The sequence below is a fragment of the Gracilinanus agilis genome, chromosome 3 (assembly GCF_016433145.1).
Source record: "Gracilinanus agilis isolate LMUSP501 chromosome 3, AgileGrace, whole genome shotgun sequence".
NCBI lineage: Eukaryota > Metazoa > Chordata > Mammalia > Didelphimorphia > Didelphidae > Gracilinanus > Gracilinanus agilis.
Window position 1 is genome coordinate 597,181,448 of NC_058132.1, and position 18,660 is coordinate 597,200,107.

General features: G+C 35.2%; 1 protein-coding gene across 1 annotated transcript in view; it reads left to right on the forward strand.

Moving 5' to 3' along the window:
* LOC123242704 (cytochrome P450 20A1) overlaps positions 1-18,660 on the forward strand; it is a 72,581-nt gene that overhangs the window by 35,066 nt on the left and 18,855 nt on the right. Inside the window, exons 6-11 of the mRNA XM_044670648.1 lie at positions 3,173-3,251; positions 6,315-6,430; positions 10,138-10,192; positions 12,733-12,853; positions 13,968-14,079; positions 14,229-14,293. Of these exons, the coding sequence (XP_044526583.1) occupies positions 3,173-3,251; positions 6,315-6,430; positions 10,138-10,192; positions 12,733-12,853; positions 13,968-14,079; positions 14,229-14,293 (548 nt within the window). The remainder of the gene's footprint in view (positions 1-3,172; positions 3,252-6,314; positions 6,431-10,137; positions 10,193-12,732; positions 12,854-13,967; positions 14,080-14,228; positions 14,294-18,660) is intronic.

Genomic DNA, 18,660 nt, shown 5'->3' on the forward strand with positions numbered 1-18,660 from the left:
AAGCTAAAAAGCTTTTGTACAAACAAAAACAATGTAGTCAAAATCAGAAGGGAAACAACAAATTGGGAAGAAATCTTTATAACGAAAAACTCTGATGGGGTCTAATTACTCAAATATACAAAGAGTTAAAACAATTGTATAAAAAAATCAAGCCATTCCCCAAATGAAAAATGGGCAAGAGACATGAATAGGCAATTCTCAGGAAAAGAAATCAAAAGTATCAATAAGCACATGAGAAAGTGTTCCAAATCTCTAATAATTAGAGAAATGCAAATCAAAACAACTCTGAGGTATCACCTCACACCTAGCAGATTGGCTAAAATGAAAGAAGGGGAGAGTAATGAATGCTGGAGGGGATGTGGCCAAATTGGGACATTAATGCATTGCTGGTGGAGTTGTGAACTGATCCAACCATTCTGGCTGGCAATTTGGAACTATGCTCAAAGGGCTATAAAAGAATGCCTGCCCTTTGATCCAGCCATACCATTGCTGGGTTTGTACCCCAAAGAGATCATAGATAAACAGACTTGTACGAAAATATTTATAGCTGCGCTTTTTGTAGTGGCAAAAAACTGGAAAAGGAGGGTATGTCCTTCAATTGGGGAATGGCTAAACAAATTGTGGTATATGCGGGTGATGGAATACTATTGTGCTAAAAGGCATAATAAACTGGAGGAATTCCAAGCAAATTGGAGAGACCTGCAGGAACTGATGCAGAGTGAAAGGAGCAGAGCCAGAAGAACATTGTACACAGAGACTGATACACTGTGGTAAAATCGAATGCAATGGACTTCTGTACCAGCAGCAATGCAATGACACAAGACAGCTATGAGGGATTTATGGTAAAGAACGCTGCCCACATTCAGAGGAAGAACTGCAGGAGAGGAAACATAGAAGATAATCAGTTGCTTCAATGCATGAGTAAAGGTGGACATGATTGGGGATATAGACTTGAAACGACCACACAAATGCAACTAACAGCAATGTGGAAATAGGCCCTGAACAAGGACACAAGTTACAACCAGTGGAAATGTGCGTCGGCCATGGGTGGGGGGGAATGCAGGGGGGTGAAGGGGAAAGTAGGGGTATGAAGCATATAAACAGGTTAAAAATGAATATTAATAAATGTTAAAAATGGAAAAACAAAAACAAACAAAAAAGAATCAGCTCAAGTGCCACCTCTTACAAGAGGCATATTCTGATCTCAGTTGAATGGGAAAATGCCTTATTACATTAAGCTGTTTAAATCCAACTTTTTGTGAGTATAGAGTATTTGTAACTAGAATATCTCCTCGACCTCAGTAATTCTAGGAATCAGGAGACAGCTACAAGGAATTTTGGTCCTGGAGTGCTAGACCCACCCAGAATATTTATGTTTTGGAATATACATCACATTTTCACAGGCCTTGTTTTGGATCCACTTAAGCCTGTGTTTTAGATTCTGTGTTTTGCCTTCCACCCAAATTATATTGAATGGTTACATTTATTGATATCCATCTCAATCAACCTTGTTTACAAATTGCCCTTTTGGCAAAATTGCTCAGCTGTGTGTACACATAATTAGTGTCCTGAGTACCCTTGTCAAAATCCTATACCATGTAAACTTTACAGAACCTAGGGGAGAGAGAACCACACCTTTTCCACCATCCTCTGCCAAATGACCAAATAAATTTATTTTAAAACTTTTTTAGGTTTTGCGCCCATTCTTATGAAGCAGAGTTTGTTCTCTCTCTTTCTCTCCAGATCTCTCTCTCTCTCTCTTTTTTTCTTTTCTCTTCCTCTTCTCCCCTTCCCACAGAAGGTTTACTCTTAAAACAAGGATCTAATTTTGTCATGCCCTTTCCAAAAAACCTTCAGTGACTTTTTACTGTCTTTAAGACAGAATACCTAATCCCCCAAATCTGGATCTTGCCTATCTTTCCTGTCTTGACACTCCTGGTCATATACTTTCCATTCTAGTTCTACTGTCCACCTAGCTTTCTCTACTTATGACATCTCTTCTTCTGCCTTCATGCCTTTGAACAGTTGGTCCACTGTTTCTGGAGCTCCCTCCTTTGTTGCCTTCATGTTGTAGAATCCTTGATCTCCTTAGGAGCCCAGCTTTGGTGCTACGTCCTCTACAAGGCCTTTTTTGCCTGCTTCTTCTCCAGCATGCTCTCCTTCTTGGAACTATCTTGTGGTATATATTTGCTGAAATATGTATGATATTCTACCAATAGAATGACCCTTAAGGCAGAGATTATTTTGTTTTTTTTCATATCCCCATGATTTCATACTATTTGTGGCACACCGTAGATGCTTCATAAATGTTTATTTAATTGAATGTCATGAATGTGATTAGAAGTACTGAACCTATTTAAAACTAGGAAATGAATTAAAATCAGTTTTCTCTGAATATTCAGAATGCTCCCTTAATATTTTGGTCCATGCTTTCTTCCATTATTGGTTGAACCGTTGCTTTGAATTTTGTTTTGTTAATACCTATTTTATATCATTAGAGACCATGCCATGCCTTATTTAATAACTAACTTAGATATTGTGTACTGTTTGCATAGTATAGTCCATCTCAAGTCTCAACCTCATGCATTCCCAAGTATTTTATACATTGAAAATACAGAGTTTTTTAAAGTGATGATCTAAATCTTTAACTGCCACTGTTGCTGCTCATCCCTCCCTCCTGCTCCTCCTTTTACTAGGTTTGGCTTCAAAAGATAGTAGCTGTAGGGGGGCAGCTAGGTAGCTCAGTGGATTGAGAGTCAGACCTAGAGACCGGAGGTCCTAGGTTCAAATCCGGCCTCAGACACTTCCCGGCTGTGTGACCCTGGGCAAGTCACTTGACCCTGATTACCTACCCTTACCACTCTTCTAACTAGGAGCCAATACACAGAAGTTAAGGGTTTAAAATAAAAATTAAAAATTAAAAAAAGATAGTAGCTGTGGAAAAAAGGCTTTTTGTTGGAAGAATTCAAAACTATGTATAGAAATGAGGATTTGTGTTTATATATAGATTTCTCTTATAGCTCATCTTCAATACCACAAATATTTGAGTTCTTTTTTTTAATGAGTAACTTAACTGAGATTTAAAATATCTTTGAAAGTTTTTTTCACAAGCAAATTCATAGTGCTTTGCTTTAAGCAGACTTTGTTTATAGCTTCTTTTTCTCCTTATTAGGTGTGGTCTGAGATTGGGAAGGGTTTCCTGGATGGCTCACTTGACAAAAGTACAACTCGGAAAAAGCAGTATGAAGAAGGTAAGTTGACTTTATTCCTCATTTTTAGTGACCAGATGAAATTATAATGAACAAATACTAATTGTGGTTTTATATTCTATCTGTGACATTTTTGTTTAGTTGTTTTTCAGTTGTGTCTAACTCTATATGACCCCATTTGGGGTTTTCTTGGCAAAGATCCTTGAATGATTTGCTTTTTCCTTCTCCAGCTCATTTTTCAGATGAGGAAACTGAGGCAAACAGGGTTAAATGACTTGCCCAGGGTCACATAGCTAGTGTCTGAAGCAGTATTTGAACTCAGGTCTTCCTGACTCCAGGCCCAGGACTATCCATGGAACCACCTCGCTGCCCCCTCTGTGATATTAGGCACAGTTTCAAATTAAAGCCTTTGCTGAAAAATGATGTTATTTTATAGACTTAGAAAATCATTCACATTGCTAGAGTACTACATCCTTTGTTTTAGTACAGATTGACAGGTAAGAAAAAATTTGGTGGTTTTTCTCTTTCATACTCATCACTGATCTATGCATTCTGTCTATGAAAATGTATATTTTATGATTCACAGATCAAATTTAAAATTATTTTCCATCTATTGCTACTGTAACGTCCGTGATCTTAAGTGGAGTTAAAGCTACCTCACAGAATTCCACAGTGCCCCCCAGAACTCCAGGAGAGTGGGCAGTTGGGGCAGTTAAGAACCTGGGTATAAAAAGCCAAGACACCCAACTTGCAAGGACACTTTGGACACTGCTTTTGGGGTTCAAGGGAGGCTGGGAAGAAATGTAGCATTGCTTTTTGTTAGCTCATCTCTGACTTCAGGGAGTAGGGTGTTACTTTGCTGATTTACTCCATAGAGACTATACCAGGCTGTGTGCACTGGTAAAATTACCTCACTCACAGTATCTCAACTGATCTCTAATTCAAACTGGTGTTTAGTCAAGGTTACCTTCACCATCTTATATTTAGTAACATTAGATTAGGAGAAAGGTTAGTTAGTGAGTGAGATAAAAGTTAAGTTATTCAAAGCACTTTCCCCTTTGGGGAAAGTGAAGCCAACAAGTTTATTGGAGATTTTTGATAGCTTATCTCCTCCTCATTCCTAAAATCCACTTCCCCTCTCCCTGTTTTCCTGAAATTAATAAATCCCTTTCTTAGTTGGATTTGAGAGCCTGTGTGAAGCTATACTAGGCTATACTTACCATCAATATACATTACCTAAGCAAAAACTTCATCCAAGCAAGTACTGGAACGGCTGTTGTCCAGAAAGCAAGTCTGCTGCATTGAGAAGACAACCTGAACCATTTATCTATCTTAGGGTTTAGGGAATAATCTTTAAATAGTGGGAATGACTAATCTCAGTGGGATTATTACCTATCAATCTATCAATTTAGCCCTGGATTAGTCAAGCTTGTTCAGCCTCCATTACTTGACCAAAAGGGGATTCAGTTAACTGTTATTTCCTTCTGCTCTAACTGCTTCAAGAGGGGGGAGGGAAAGAATTCTATTCACTCCTACCTCTTCCCCTTGCTAGGATAGCAGCATCCTCCTTGCTCTGATTCCATTACTAACCATTGCTAATCTGACCCAATTCAACACTACCCGTATATGCTAGAAATAACTGGTATTTTAGAGAAGGTGGGGCTAGAATAACAGGATCTACTCGAATAGTTGGTCCTACCTGTGTGATCTTGGGTAAGTCATATAACCATTATGGGCTTCAGTTTCCTCATCTGTTAGATAATCTATAAAATGAGATTGTTGACTAAAATAGCACCTAATATTCAACATATACAGAATGACATAATATTTTGACATAATCTATGAGAGAAATTATTTTGCTGGATTATGTATATTCACTTTTTAAAAATTTTCCAAATTGCTTTATAGAATGTTTGGATCAGTCCACAGGGATATTAATGTGCCTATCTTTTCCACTTTTCACTAGTCTCATCTTTTGACATCATTATCATTTTGTCGAGTATGAGATGAAATTTCAAGAGGTTTTTTATACATTTTTAAAAATATTAATGATTTGGAACAATCATTAGTAACAGTTATTAATTTGCAACTTTTTTGAGAGTTTGCTTGTGTCCTTTGACCATTCCATTAGGGCATGGCTCTTGATATTATTTTTTTTAATTAATGTCCTATCTCTTGAATATCAGCCTTGCATCAAAGTTATTCAATGAAACGATTTTTTTCCTTATGCTTTTCACAATGATTTTGCTCATGTGCCCTTTAACATTTACACATATCCTCATAGGCATAGTCCAGAGTGGCAGAAGACATGTTCAAAATGATGACCTCTTTCCATATAGGAACAGGTCTAATTTTGATGTTGAGTCCTGGTCCCTTTATTACCTTAATCTAGTTTTCCTCATGGCTAAGTTGGCCCTCTAAAAACAGACTCAGCATGTTGCCAGGCATACACGTGAAGCCTTTTCAACATGGTAGAACTTATCTGAACTTACAATGTGCTGGCATAACCTTTAGGAACCCAGGGTTGCTTCCCATAATATACATAATATAGGAATTTGTGATCCAAGTAAAAGTCACACTCTTTATTATCACATAAAGTAGGAAACAAATGTGTTGCTAAACAATTGAGGGATAGTGGAACAAAATGATATATGAATGTAATAGAATATTACTATATCATGAAGAATATGAAGAATTCAGAGAAACATGGAAAAACTTGTATGAACTGACATATAATGAAGAAAGTAGAGTCAAAAGAACACTGAAGTCACCACATTTAAGTGAATAAATACATCACTAAAAGGCAACAAAAATCAGTCAAATATCAGACATAATATCTTTACAATATTATAATTTCTTTCTGGCAACAACCAGAAAACTACGAAAAGTGGAAAGGGCAGGTACTACCTGTCATAATCTTACTGTTGGGTAGTATTGCAGAAATGTTTGAGGGAATGTACTATGTACAAAAGGCATGGCTGTGTGTTGGTTGGGAAGTATCTTTTGATTCAAAACAAAATATATCAGCCATTCAGTAAATAAGTAGATTTTGTCACTAAAATCTTTGATGAATTAAATTTGATTGAAAATCTGTTTCTTCTTAAGCACTTATGGAAATTGAAACAGTTTTTAAAAAAGTCATAAAAGAACGAAGAGGAAGAAGCTTCAGTCAACATATCTTCATAGACTCCTTATTACAAGGAAACCTGAATGAGAAGCAGGTAATCCTGTTTACTTTATTGCATAGTAATTTGTGTGTATAACTTGATCTCCTCAATAACCCTATGAACTCCTTGAGGGCAGAGACTGCATTTCATTTATATCTATTTCCCAGTACCTGGCTCAGTGTCTTACATAGAATAGGTATACTTAGGAAATATTTGTTGAATGAATTGATGATTGAAATTGTTATGTATTTCTCATATTATCAGCAACTAAATAACCATATGTAACTGTGCTTCTCTTTAATCTTGATGACTCTGTAAACTGTGGCAGTTCATGAACTTTTGTTGGGTACAGCTTCTTGACCAGACAGAATTGAAATGATTCTGGTTTTGCCATGAGATGATATTTTGAGTCTAAGGACTCTGGATTCCTCTGGGTCACTGTACTGTCCCAGTTTCTGTACTGTTTGCTTCCCTAGTTAGAGATATGACAGGTTCTTCAGAGGCCATTTCTGTAAGATGACACAAATATGAATTTCATCCTATGGGCCTCTTGTCAGACTGAGTGGACATCTCAGAAAGCTATAAGGAACTTCTTTGTTTTTTTAAATATATTTTTATTTTATTTTTTACTAATTATATGTAATAAATTTCCACACAAGTTTTCTTAAATTATATGATCGATCTTCTCTCCCTCTCTCCCTTCTTTTCCTCCTCCTGGTGCTAGCCAATGATTTGATCCGGGTTATACATGTATTATCATGCAAAAGGTATTTCCATATTGTTTATTTTTGTAAATGAGTAATCTCATAAAACAAAAACCCCAAAACATAAACTCAAATAAACAACTGAAAAATTGTATGCAGAAGCTATTAAGAATTCATGTGTAAGGAAAGGAATTCAGTTCATTATAATCTACTTTTAAATCTTCCTTCTATATTCACTCTAATAATACTCTGATGCTGCTAAATGACATAGCATCTTTACATTAGAAAGGGTCTTCTCTCAAAGCCTACTTTTTTTGAACCTGTGATTACTTAATACCACTGCTAGAGTGAAATTTCCAAATGTTGTTTCCAAAAACCAGAACCTACACAGTCCCTCTTTCACTTATGAGGTGCTAGAGTCCCTGTTTACTGCCATCAAGTAGAATAAACGAGGTATTTATTGCTTCAAATAAGGCAACACAGTTTTAAGGTGGAGTTTTTTGCTTAGTTTTTAATATATCTTATAAAAACATAAACTCAAGCCCTCTATGAGAGCCTATTCCAAAACTTTACCTTTGCTTAAAGGTCACACAGTTCTTGAAGGCCATGTAGCAGGCTGTCATCTCCACCATGTTCTACTAAATTGGAAAGGTTCTGAGAACATACATGCCCAGTAATATGCTCTTGATGTTATTCAAGGACCCTGCTATTTAAGTGTAGAGAGAGACACTCCACAAATAGGTCAGCCAATAAATAATGAATTCTTTGTCCATGGCTATCAATGAAACAACAGAAAATATCCTTAGTTTGGTGCAGTCCCCTTTTGCTTCCACAGTGATGATCTTTGCCATATCTCCTAGGTAGAGTTGGATCCTGGATTCAGTCCTGGCACCTCTTCCTTTTTCTCTCTACACTTTACGTTCCTCTCATTATAATGTGAGCCCCTTGGAAGAGGGGACTATCTTGCTTTTCTGTTTGTCCCTGAAGCTCCTTGCACATAATAAACACTTAATCAATGCTGTTTTAATCATTCATTCATTCACTTGATGACTGTCCCACCCATGGTCTAGTTATTTCTGTGCAGATGACTCCCTAGTTGCTCTCTTGGCATTTTTGTCACTCCTCACACACTACATTTTATCTTTCATTTCAGAAATGATCTTTTCACCTCTGCCTCTTGAAATTTCTGGATTCTTCCAAGTCTTAGGACAAATATTACCCTCCCATCTGAGGCTTTTCCTGGTCCCCCAGCTGCTAATACCTTTCCCTCCAATGTTACCTTATACCTACTTTATATATGTCTATATACATACATGTTGTTTCTTCTAGAATATAAGCTCTTTGAGGGCAGACTCTATTTTGAATTTGTCTTTGTATCCCTTGGTCCCAGCATAATTCTTAATAAATAGCAAGGACTTGATAAATGTTTGTTGATTAATTGATTGATTGCATCACTGGTGCTTTTGAAGATAGGTGATTCAAAAGAAAGAATCCAAAAATATCTCAAAAGACTACAATTATGGGCTAAATATAATAAGATGAATGTCTATACTTAGGATCAAAATACCAGTTTCAGAAAGTGAAATAGAGAAATCTTAGGCAATAATTTCTGTCAAGAAAGATGAGGGTTTTAGTGAATTTCAAGCTTAATCTAAGTCCTCAGTGTGACATGGCAACCAAAAATTCTAGTGATATCCTACCCTGTATGGAGAGGCCTAGTATCCATCCAGAACAATGAAGGTCATTGGTTCACTGTATATTCTGATCTGGTATGGGCTCATCTGGAGTTCTGTGTTTTGTTAGAGGTGCCACATTTTAGGAAATACTTAGACAAGCCAGAGGGTAACCAGAAAAGGGCAACAGAATAGTGGAAAACCTCAAATTCATGACATGTGGGGATCATCAGTTGAATGTTTGGTGTACAGGAGGCTGGGGAGAATGTGACTGTTGTGTTCAAATACTAAGGCTGTCATGTGAAAAAGGGATTAGATGGTTCTTCTTGGTCCTCTGGTGCCAACAGGTGGAAGCTGCAGAGGCAAATTTGGGCTTGATGTAAGGAAAAATTTCTGATTAGATCTCTTCAAAAGACTACATCAGGAAATGTTCCCCCCTCAGGAAGATCTTCCAGCAGAGGCTAAATGATAATTTGTCAGGGATTTTTGGAAGAGTATTCTTGTTTAGGTAGTGTTGTTAAGGAGTTCTTCATCTGAGGTCTATGAATTTATTTTCTTAAATACTTTAATAACTATGTTTTATTAGAATTAGTTTCTTTTATAATCCTTTGTATTTAATTCTGCATATTTTGAAAAGTTATTTAGTGGAGTCCATGGAGTTCACCAGACTGCCATAGAGCTCCACAAACAAAATAGGTTAAGAATTGGTGCTCTAGATCAGCCTTAGCCAAGTATTGGCACACATCCTGCCCCTTGCATGGGGAAGCTGCTCCATTCCCCCTCTTCCCAGCATCTGAGGCATTTTTGCATGCCCTGCCCCTCTGTCCAGCCACCCAAAGCAAGCACTTCCTTCCTCAGCTCTAGCCCAAAATGTGTGTGTGTGTGTGGGGGGGGGGGGCTCACAGACAGCTAGAATTTGCCCTCTGGGCACTCAAACTGGAAAACTTTCACCAACACTGCTCTTAAAGTCCCTTCCAGATCTTAGTATCTGTGATATTTAAGACAAGTGAAATCAGAATAAGGAGTAAAGAAGAAAGAAGTAACACAGTTTTTCCTTTTTTTATCTTTGGTTTTGTGCTGTTCCTTTTTTTTTTTTTTTAAAGACTCTTACCTTCCATTTTAGAATCCATACTGTGTGTTGGTTCTAAAACAGAAGAGTGGTAAGGGCTAGGTAATGGGGATTAAGTGACTTGCCCAGGGTTACACAGCTAGAAAGTATCTGAGGTCACATTTGAACCCAGGACCTCCTCTCTCTAGGCTTGGCTCTCAAAATACTGAACCATTTAACTGCCCCCATCATTCCCTTTTAATTTAATTTAGTGTGGCTTTATGTGGGTCAACCTTAAATATCTTAATATCATCTCTTAACTGTTATATTTTCTAGATCCTAGAAGACAGCATGATATTTTCTCTAGCAGGATGTGTTATAACTGCTAATTGTAAGTAAAGAGTTTTATTTTGCTTAAATTATCATATAAGATAGTTAAATGTATTCGGAAGCTAGTCAGCTATTCAGTGACTATATCCTAATTTTTTTTAATCCACCATCATTGTTCTTTTTTTTACTCTTTTTTTTTTTTAAAGAAAGATACACACTGATACTTTTTATATCCATATCCAAATTAGGAATTCCTCTGCAACTTCAAAATGTTATAAATGTCTTGACCCAGCTTCACAGTTTGTGAATTCTAGTTCATGCTTTTTTAAATGAGCTTTTTGACACCTCTCCAACTAGGGCAGTGAGCCTTTCAATTTCCTGCTGATACTTTTCTCTTTAAATCTTATCCTATCCTGCCATTATTAAAGTCTTCCAAAGAGAGAATGTAGGACAGAGAAATAATGAATTGAAATAGAATCCTTCTTGAAGGAATTTAACAGATAGTCTCATTCCAAATTGTGTGGTTTGTCTTCAGTTTTCTCCATTTTTAGGGCCAGTGTTCATTCATATAGCATATATGTGCGCATAGTAAGTATCCAAAAAGGTAAGAAAAATGTTCCCCTCAATCATATTTATAAGAATAGTATGATAGGGAGCAGCTGGGTAACTCAGTGGATTGAGAGCCAGGCTTAGAGATGGGAGGTCCTAGGTTTAAATCTGGCCTCAGACACTTCCCAGCTGTGTGATCCTGGGCAAGTCACTTGACCCCCATTGCCTACCTTTACCATTCTTAAGACAGAAGGTAAAGGTTTAAAAAAAAAAGAATATATTCATTCTCTTGATATATGTCATCCTATGAATATTGCCCTTAAATTTAAAAAGACCATTTTTGACTCTGAGAAATTAACCCAAGTACTGGAGACAAAAGACAAGATAGGAAAGCAAATTTTGCAAAATAATATCTATAGACAAGTCTGTTGTTTTTTACTAGGATTTTTTTAAAGTTGGACTATATTCTATTTAGAGAACTTTAATTATCTGTTGCTAACATTTCTGAATCATACAGTAACCTGTTGACTAGTATTGTACAAAAACTCTACTCTTTTAAGATTACTTGTTCTCATAAAAATGCATCCTTTGCTATGGTGCTATTATTATTTGGCTAGTCAGGGTATTTATTGAGTGTCTACCATATGTAGAGCTCTATATTGAATAATGAATTCAGCATGTTGTATAATATTATCAAAGCCAAAATCCTGTAATTTATTTCAAAAAGTCAGTAAAGAGGCACATTTGGTAAAAATAGTAAATAACCTGGTTTATGACATATTCATATTTATGAGTTTTGGCTTTAGATAAAGAATAAAAAGAATCAGCAATAATTACTTTTTAACCAAAACTTCCATACTTTTTAATTTAGTGCAGGTAATAACAGCTCCAGGCACAAAGTCAAACCTGAGAAACACTAGGAATCTTACTGTATTATTCCCATATCTGGCACAGAGCCTAGAACATAGTGGATGCTTAATAAATGTTTATTGATTGAAATTAGGTTAAAGTGAACCAGGAGTCAGCCAAAAAGAAATTTGAATGTAATAGGGGAAACTGGGAAGCATTTTTACCAAATATAGACCCCAGGGGGAAAAAAGAGACAGCTCAATTAAAAACTGGGTGAAGGTTAATATAGACATTGTCCAAGAAAAAGGGGTGCTTTGCTAACAGGTGATCACATTTCTCTGGACTATTGTATTCCTGTGGAGAGGCTATATGATGCTATTGTTAACACTAATGAATAAAATTAACTGCCTTTATTTTCCAATTCAGAGCCAGAACTCCTTCTGGGACCTTCCACTAAGCTCCATTTAAAGGTAGTTCCAGAAGACATTAGCTATTATTTGCAAAGTTTGGCAAGATGAATGCCAACTGCATCCAATTTTATATCACATCTATTTCTAGGCCAATTTCTGAATCTTACTATTTCCCCATTCTAAATATAAGAATTAATTTGCCCTACAAGGAAGCGTCTATCATATGCCAACAGCAATTTTATAAATTCGCATATATAGTAAGAACAAGTAAAAGTTCATTTCATCACACAATCAACTACAGATTTTGAGCTAATTTTATCTCCCATTAAAAATTAAGGTTTACAGATCAATCTCCTCTGAGTTTGGTAAATGTGAATCATTTATCCAATCTGTGGTCTTAATAAGGCACATGTTCTACATTATGAACCAGAAATAACCACTAACTCTAATAATTCTCCCCACTCCTGCACATTTGACTACATTTATTATTATTACTATTTTACTCAGGAAAATTTTAAATTAACAGATTCAGTTTAATTTGCCAGAAAAGTTCCAGATTGTAGAATCTCATTTTGGCAGCATTCTCTTCATAATCTTGTTCTCTATTCAATCAACGTCTTAGCATATCTTCCTAAATTGTTATAGTCAAAGCTCATGATTTTATTTTGGGCTGGCTTTTGTGCATTTTCCTTATCAGTTAAAAAAATAATGCAAGCAGGCAGATCCTTTCCTTGTTCTCCCAAAATAAGAAGTTGCTTCTCCCATTGTATTGTTACTGCTATTTCTTTCCTAGTATGCATGTGGGCAGTCTATTTTCTTACTACATCAGAAGATGTCCAGAAGAAATTGCACAAAGAATTAGATCAAGTTCTTGGGAAAGGTCCAATTACTCAAGAGAAAATCGATCAGCTCAGGTAAAAATGCAGAAAAAGTAAAAAAAATAATTAGAAAACAACTTTCTTTTATAACTAGATTGTTATTTATATATGTATACGTCATAATACTAAGGGGATTATTTTTTCTTTGTTAAATGGATAATTTTAATCAATTTTTTAATCTGTAATATACTGCTCTGAGGAACTTTTAAATTAAGTTATGCAAATAAGCAGCTGCTCAATTGCCACAGGTAACAAATAAAGGTAGTGCTGCTTGAGCAGCTGATTGGCTGGACATAAGACCAAAGGACTGGGATGGGCAGGTTTAAATGTAATTAAGAAAGCCACAGTGATGGAGAAGTATCATATATCCCAAATAAATAGAACATAGGTACCATGGACATGGCAGACTATTCCTTGGCATTTTCTATAGAAGTACTGACATTTTTTTAAATATACCATGATCATGAGCTAGTAAATAGTCTGGCCCACATATAAGAACTTAGAATAAAACCATGATTATAAAAGAGAAGAAAGATTTTAGTGCTTTGATATGAGTCTAAGAGGTAAAATGTTGTATAAATTGTCACTCAGTCACTATTTGTTGATTTTGCTTAGCAGTTTTCTTTCTTACAAGTGAAGGTTTAATCCCTGGAAATGGGGTGGAGAAATGTTATATTCCAAAATTACTAAAATATAAACCAAAAAGCATCAATAAAACTTATTTTTATTTTTAAATTTTTTAAAATGGTGAGGGGAAGAAGATAGGAGTCAGGTTTAGATCAGGTACATTTTCCCTTCCCATATCTAACTTAAATTTACATTATTAATCACAAATTATAAAGTTTTAAATATATAGTTTATTCCTGATCACAGAAAAACACATATAACAGGTGATAAAACTGTTTTCCTAAACATAGGTCATCAGAGGTTAGTGAAGAAGGTTTCCTTTCACAATCTTCTGATGCTTTAATTTACCTGTTTCAGAATAGACATTTACTTCACCTTCCCAACACTGGGAAGGAGATGGGAAAGGAGTAAGAGAGATAAGTTAGATCATATAACTTAGGAAAATTGCAGTGGAAATTTGTTATTACATGTAATTGGCAAAAAAAAAAAATTATACATCTGCAGATACTTTTTCTTAAAACAGATATTGCCGGCAAGTGCTTTGTGAAACAGTTCGAACAGCTAAATTAACACCAATTGCTGCCAAGCTTCAGGACCTAGAGGGAAAAGTTGACCAACATATCATTCCTAGAGAGGTAGGAAGAAATAATTGATAATTTTACCTCATTCACTTTCTCTTCTCAACAAAGATTTTAAAAGAATATCTAAATGGTTTGAAAATAAAAGAATTGAGCAGTGACTCTAGCTAAACTTTTTTTAATTGTATTGACTTTTTTTTCCCCAGACCCTTGTTCTTTACGCTCTTGGTGTAGTTCTTCAGGATCGTTGTGCCTGGCCATCACCATACAAGTATGTGATATTTGAAATACATGTATTTTTATGTAATATTTATTTTTACCTTGGCTGATTATCCTCTTCGTGCACAGATGAGGAACATAGGATATATTATGAGGAAAAACAGGGGAGTTAAACTAAAATATTATTTGTGGGCTCAGTGGGGTGTGAGGGAGACAGGAATGACAGAAGGCAGGACCAAAAAAGGTAGGGAGCCTGGGTTTAACTGCTAAGAAGATGTCTGTTAACAGAAGTGGCAGTTAGGCCCTAACTGTCACCCTGCACCATCTAGACAAGGGGCCTATGGAAACTAGCAGGCAGATGGTAAGAGTTTTTAAAAATTTTAATTAAGGGATCTATGGTAAAGGATGGGAATAGGGGTTTCTACACTTTCAGACTAAGGGCAAACCACAAGGTCAGGGAAGGGACTTATCTACACTGAACTGAGACCTAAGCCAGACAGGGCCCAGAGAATAGCAGGACTGAAGTGGGAATCCTCACAGCAGAGTCCAGACTCACTCCAGTGATGTTCCAGCTCCTCCAGGACCACTAGCAGTGCTCTTTCAGGTGGGTAGATTCTGGAGCTAACCCAGCCCAAGTTAACCTGAAACTCAGGTTGGGATTAATAGTCTCTACTAAAATCTCCAACAAGTAGATATCAGTCTTCTTTAGGATCTCTGGAAATCTGAGGTCTCCCAGGGTCAGTTACAGCTTGTCCCAACCACCATGGAGTCCATCTCAGAGAGAGAGCAAGCCATTTCCTGCTTCCCCATTCCATGTGGAATTCTCTAGCCCTTCCTGTTAGGTCTCCTAATTAATAACTAAATAATCTTCTTCACAACAGATGCACATTCTTATTTTCAAAGTTCAGAAGGGAAAAGTAAAGTAAAATATGGAATACAGAGACAAAAAAAGAAACCCATTCCTTTCATGTCTTTTCTTTGTTTCTTCTTCCATCCCTCTGTCTTTTTTCTTTGTCTTTGTTCCTCACACCCAAGAATTTTTTATTTCACTGGGAAATAAACACCATTTATTTCTCGAGGTCTATCCACACACCAAACTCAAAACAGTCTTCTAAAATTCATTTTTCTCCTATGTAAACATTTTAGAAATTTGCTAGAAGAAACTGGAGCTAGAATTTACTGCCCTGAGATTGGGTTTTTGACCAAGGTTCTAAGAGTTTATAAGACTACAAGTAAGGGCCTATTTGCAGAACAAGAGGAGGCTATCAGTGTCAATAGTCTTGGCAAAGTACCAGGGAATCTATCTTTGGAGAAAGAATAGAGAGAGAGAGATACCAATATGTCTAAATAGACCTTATATATTAACTATACAGCATGCTATACTATTTGTATGTATAGCTATATTAAATTTTCTATCCTTCCAAGTTTTAAAAATTAGAATATAAATAAGATAAAATGGTTTTTGGCATGAAACTAAAGGTATCTTTAATGGAATAGATATATTCCTGAAAAACTTGTAGTAAGAAAAATTTTGCTTTCAAAACGACATTCATCTAAAATTTAAGGTAAGTTCTAATGGAAAAATTTGTGCTTATAGATGTAATAAATTTCCACTTAGAAAATAAACAAAACCTTTTAAAATCATCTGATGGCAGGTACCATATCATATTTTATCTTTTTATCTTCTCTAGTAATATATTTTGCACAGTTACTTAATGAGTGTTTGTTGTTTAGTTGATACAAGAAAACATAATTTACAGATGAACATTAAACATAGTATAAAATTAATATATTGAAAAATGTTAAAAAAATATATATATGCTATAATGTATAGTACAGACTTTTTTGTTTATTTTGTTTCCAGACAACAAATATTTATTGGAAATGCTAACAGTCCCTGACAAAATTTATTTTATTTCCAAAGAAAAAAGTAGTAAAGTGAGATATGGCAGTGTAGCATATGTTGTTTCCATTGTAGAAGCAATACCTAGTAATGGTTTAATTTAGATTCCTTAGTACTGACAAGCTTCTGTAATATATACAACTTTACATCCAAAGTTTTTTTTTCCTTCCTACTTTTATCATCACTTGAATTTATAGGTTGTTAGAATGTCCTTGAATGGGAGCAGATAAGAGCTCATAAAGCTAGCAAACAAAATGACCATATTTTGCTTAGGGATAGAAACTCAACACACTGTCTCTGAAACATGTAGTTGTTTAGCAATAGGATCATGAGACAGTGTTCAGCAATTCTCAGCAAACTAGTAGATTATGCTTTCATTTTCTTGCCCACCAAATGGTTTCTTCATAACTAATATCTTTTGGGGAGGCTGTTTGCACTCTAAGTGTTTGTTAAGTACATCAAAGAACTGAATGCTGGTTATCCATAGTAAACAACAGTAGATAATAAGCTAAGTACAGATCTCCTAAATTCTATTAATTCAGAAAGTGCTCCTCCGTAGAATAATTGTTGACTTGATTTAAGTCCATAAAGTTAAGATCTGTTTAGTGGATTTCAGTCAAACATTTTTATATGTACATGGAAAAACATATGTTTAAAAGTATTTGATTACTTATCAAATCAAACATTTCAAACACAGTTTATAATAAAAAAATATCCTAATGGATAGTTTTATTTCTTTCATTTGCTTATATTACTACTATGTAAACTTTTGAAAGTTAAAGCAGGAATCTTGAAAATATATAAATATGTTACTCTATTTTCTATTTAAAGTGATACTTTAAATTTCTAACAAAAAATACCAATTATAATGAATCATCAGATTTTTAGAACTAGAAAAGACCTTAAGATCCAGTACAACTTATTTTATAGAGCTAGAACCTGAGATCTAGAAGTGTAGGCTGACGTGCTTAAGGCCATACAACTAGTTAGTGGATAAAACTGGAACTAGAACCATGTTTCCTGACTCCCAGTCTAGGGTTCTTTCCACTAAAGTACACTGTCTCTGCAGTAGGATAAAAGATTCATTTATTGTTGTTGTTTTTTTTAATTAAAAAATTTTTTTGCCTTCCATAAATCTCTGTGTTTATTTTTTTATTTAATTTTATTGTCATGCAAAACACACTTTCTTTTTGGTCCTTGTTGTTAGAGCAAAGTCATATATAACCAAAACCCCTAAATAAAACCAAAATACATGGATTTGAAAGATGACTCCAACAGTTCTTTCTTTGGAACCATCTCATCCAGCAAATATTATTCTTATGTAGGGATACCAGTTTGGAATATAAATTTGTAAAAAATTAGGAGCAGTATCACCTCAGGAAACAGGAGGAAATAATGGATCGCAAAAAAAAAAAAAAAAGAAAACAAGAACATTGTGGTGAGATACTCAACTAAGTAAAGGAAATTGAAGGATGAAATTGGAAGGAAAACAATGAGTAAATTAAATAGTTTGAAGAGATTTTTATAACTAACTTGATTTTATCATTGAGGGCATTCAAGTCACATCTGGACTGTAATATCATAGTTTTAAAGTAAATGGAAATGACACAGAAGAAAAAAATGAGAAAAGACTCAAATAAATTTGAACAGAGAAAGCCCCATGCTAGAAATAACAAAACAAAAGGCCAATGTCCAAACTTTAAAAAAAAAGGAGAGAATAGAATATGCAAATTTAGACAAATGAACCTAACCTTAATTCCTGACAAAACTCAGAATATTCCAGTTGTTTTCCTTGTTATTAAAGAAATGGTTTGTGACCATGTTGAAAAGAAAATAATCATAAAGAGCCTGTGATTCATCAAAAAACCATCCAGGTATTTGGCAGAGGTAATGAATGCAGAATAAGACAAACATTTTTGAATGTGTCCAATGTAGAGATTTGGTTTGCTTAACTGTATATTTGTTACACATTTTTCATTTTCTTTTTTCCATTTTGAAGAGGAAAAGGTGTGATAAGAGGGGCTAGAGCTAGGGTTGTCCCCAAAAGAAACAAAAGAAAAGAGTTATCAAATCATTTTTTTAATGGACAGAAAAGAAGAGAAGAAAGTCAGAAGGAATCACAGATAAGCAGGATAGCTTTGAAAGCTACATATTGAGTTTATTATGTATTTTAAAAGGAAAGGAAATTGTATGTAATAGAGATTCACAGTTTCATGTACAATCCTCTTTTCTATTATGTTTATGTTTTATTTGGTATTTATTTATTTTATTTGGTATTTATTAAGTTCAGAATTTTTAACAAGTGGAAGAAAAAAGGACAGGTCAGGAGACCAACCTTACTTTTTTTTTTTAACATTTATTAATAATCATTTTTAACATGGTTACATGATTCATGCTCCTACTTTCCCCTTCACCCCCCGCACTCCCCCCTCCCATGGCCGACGGACATTTCCACTGGTTTTGTCATGTGTCCTTGATCAAGACCTATTTCCAAATTGTTGGTGGTTGCATTGGTG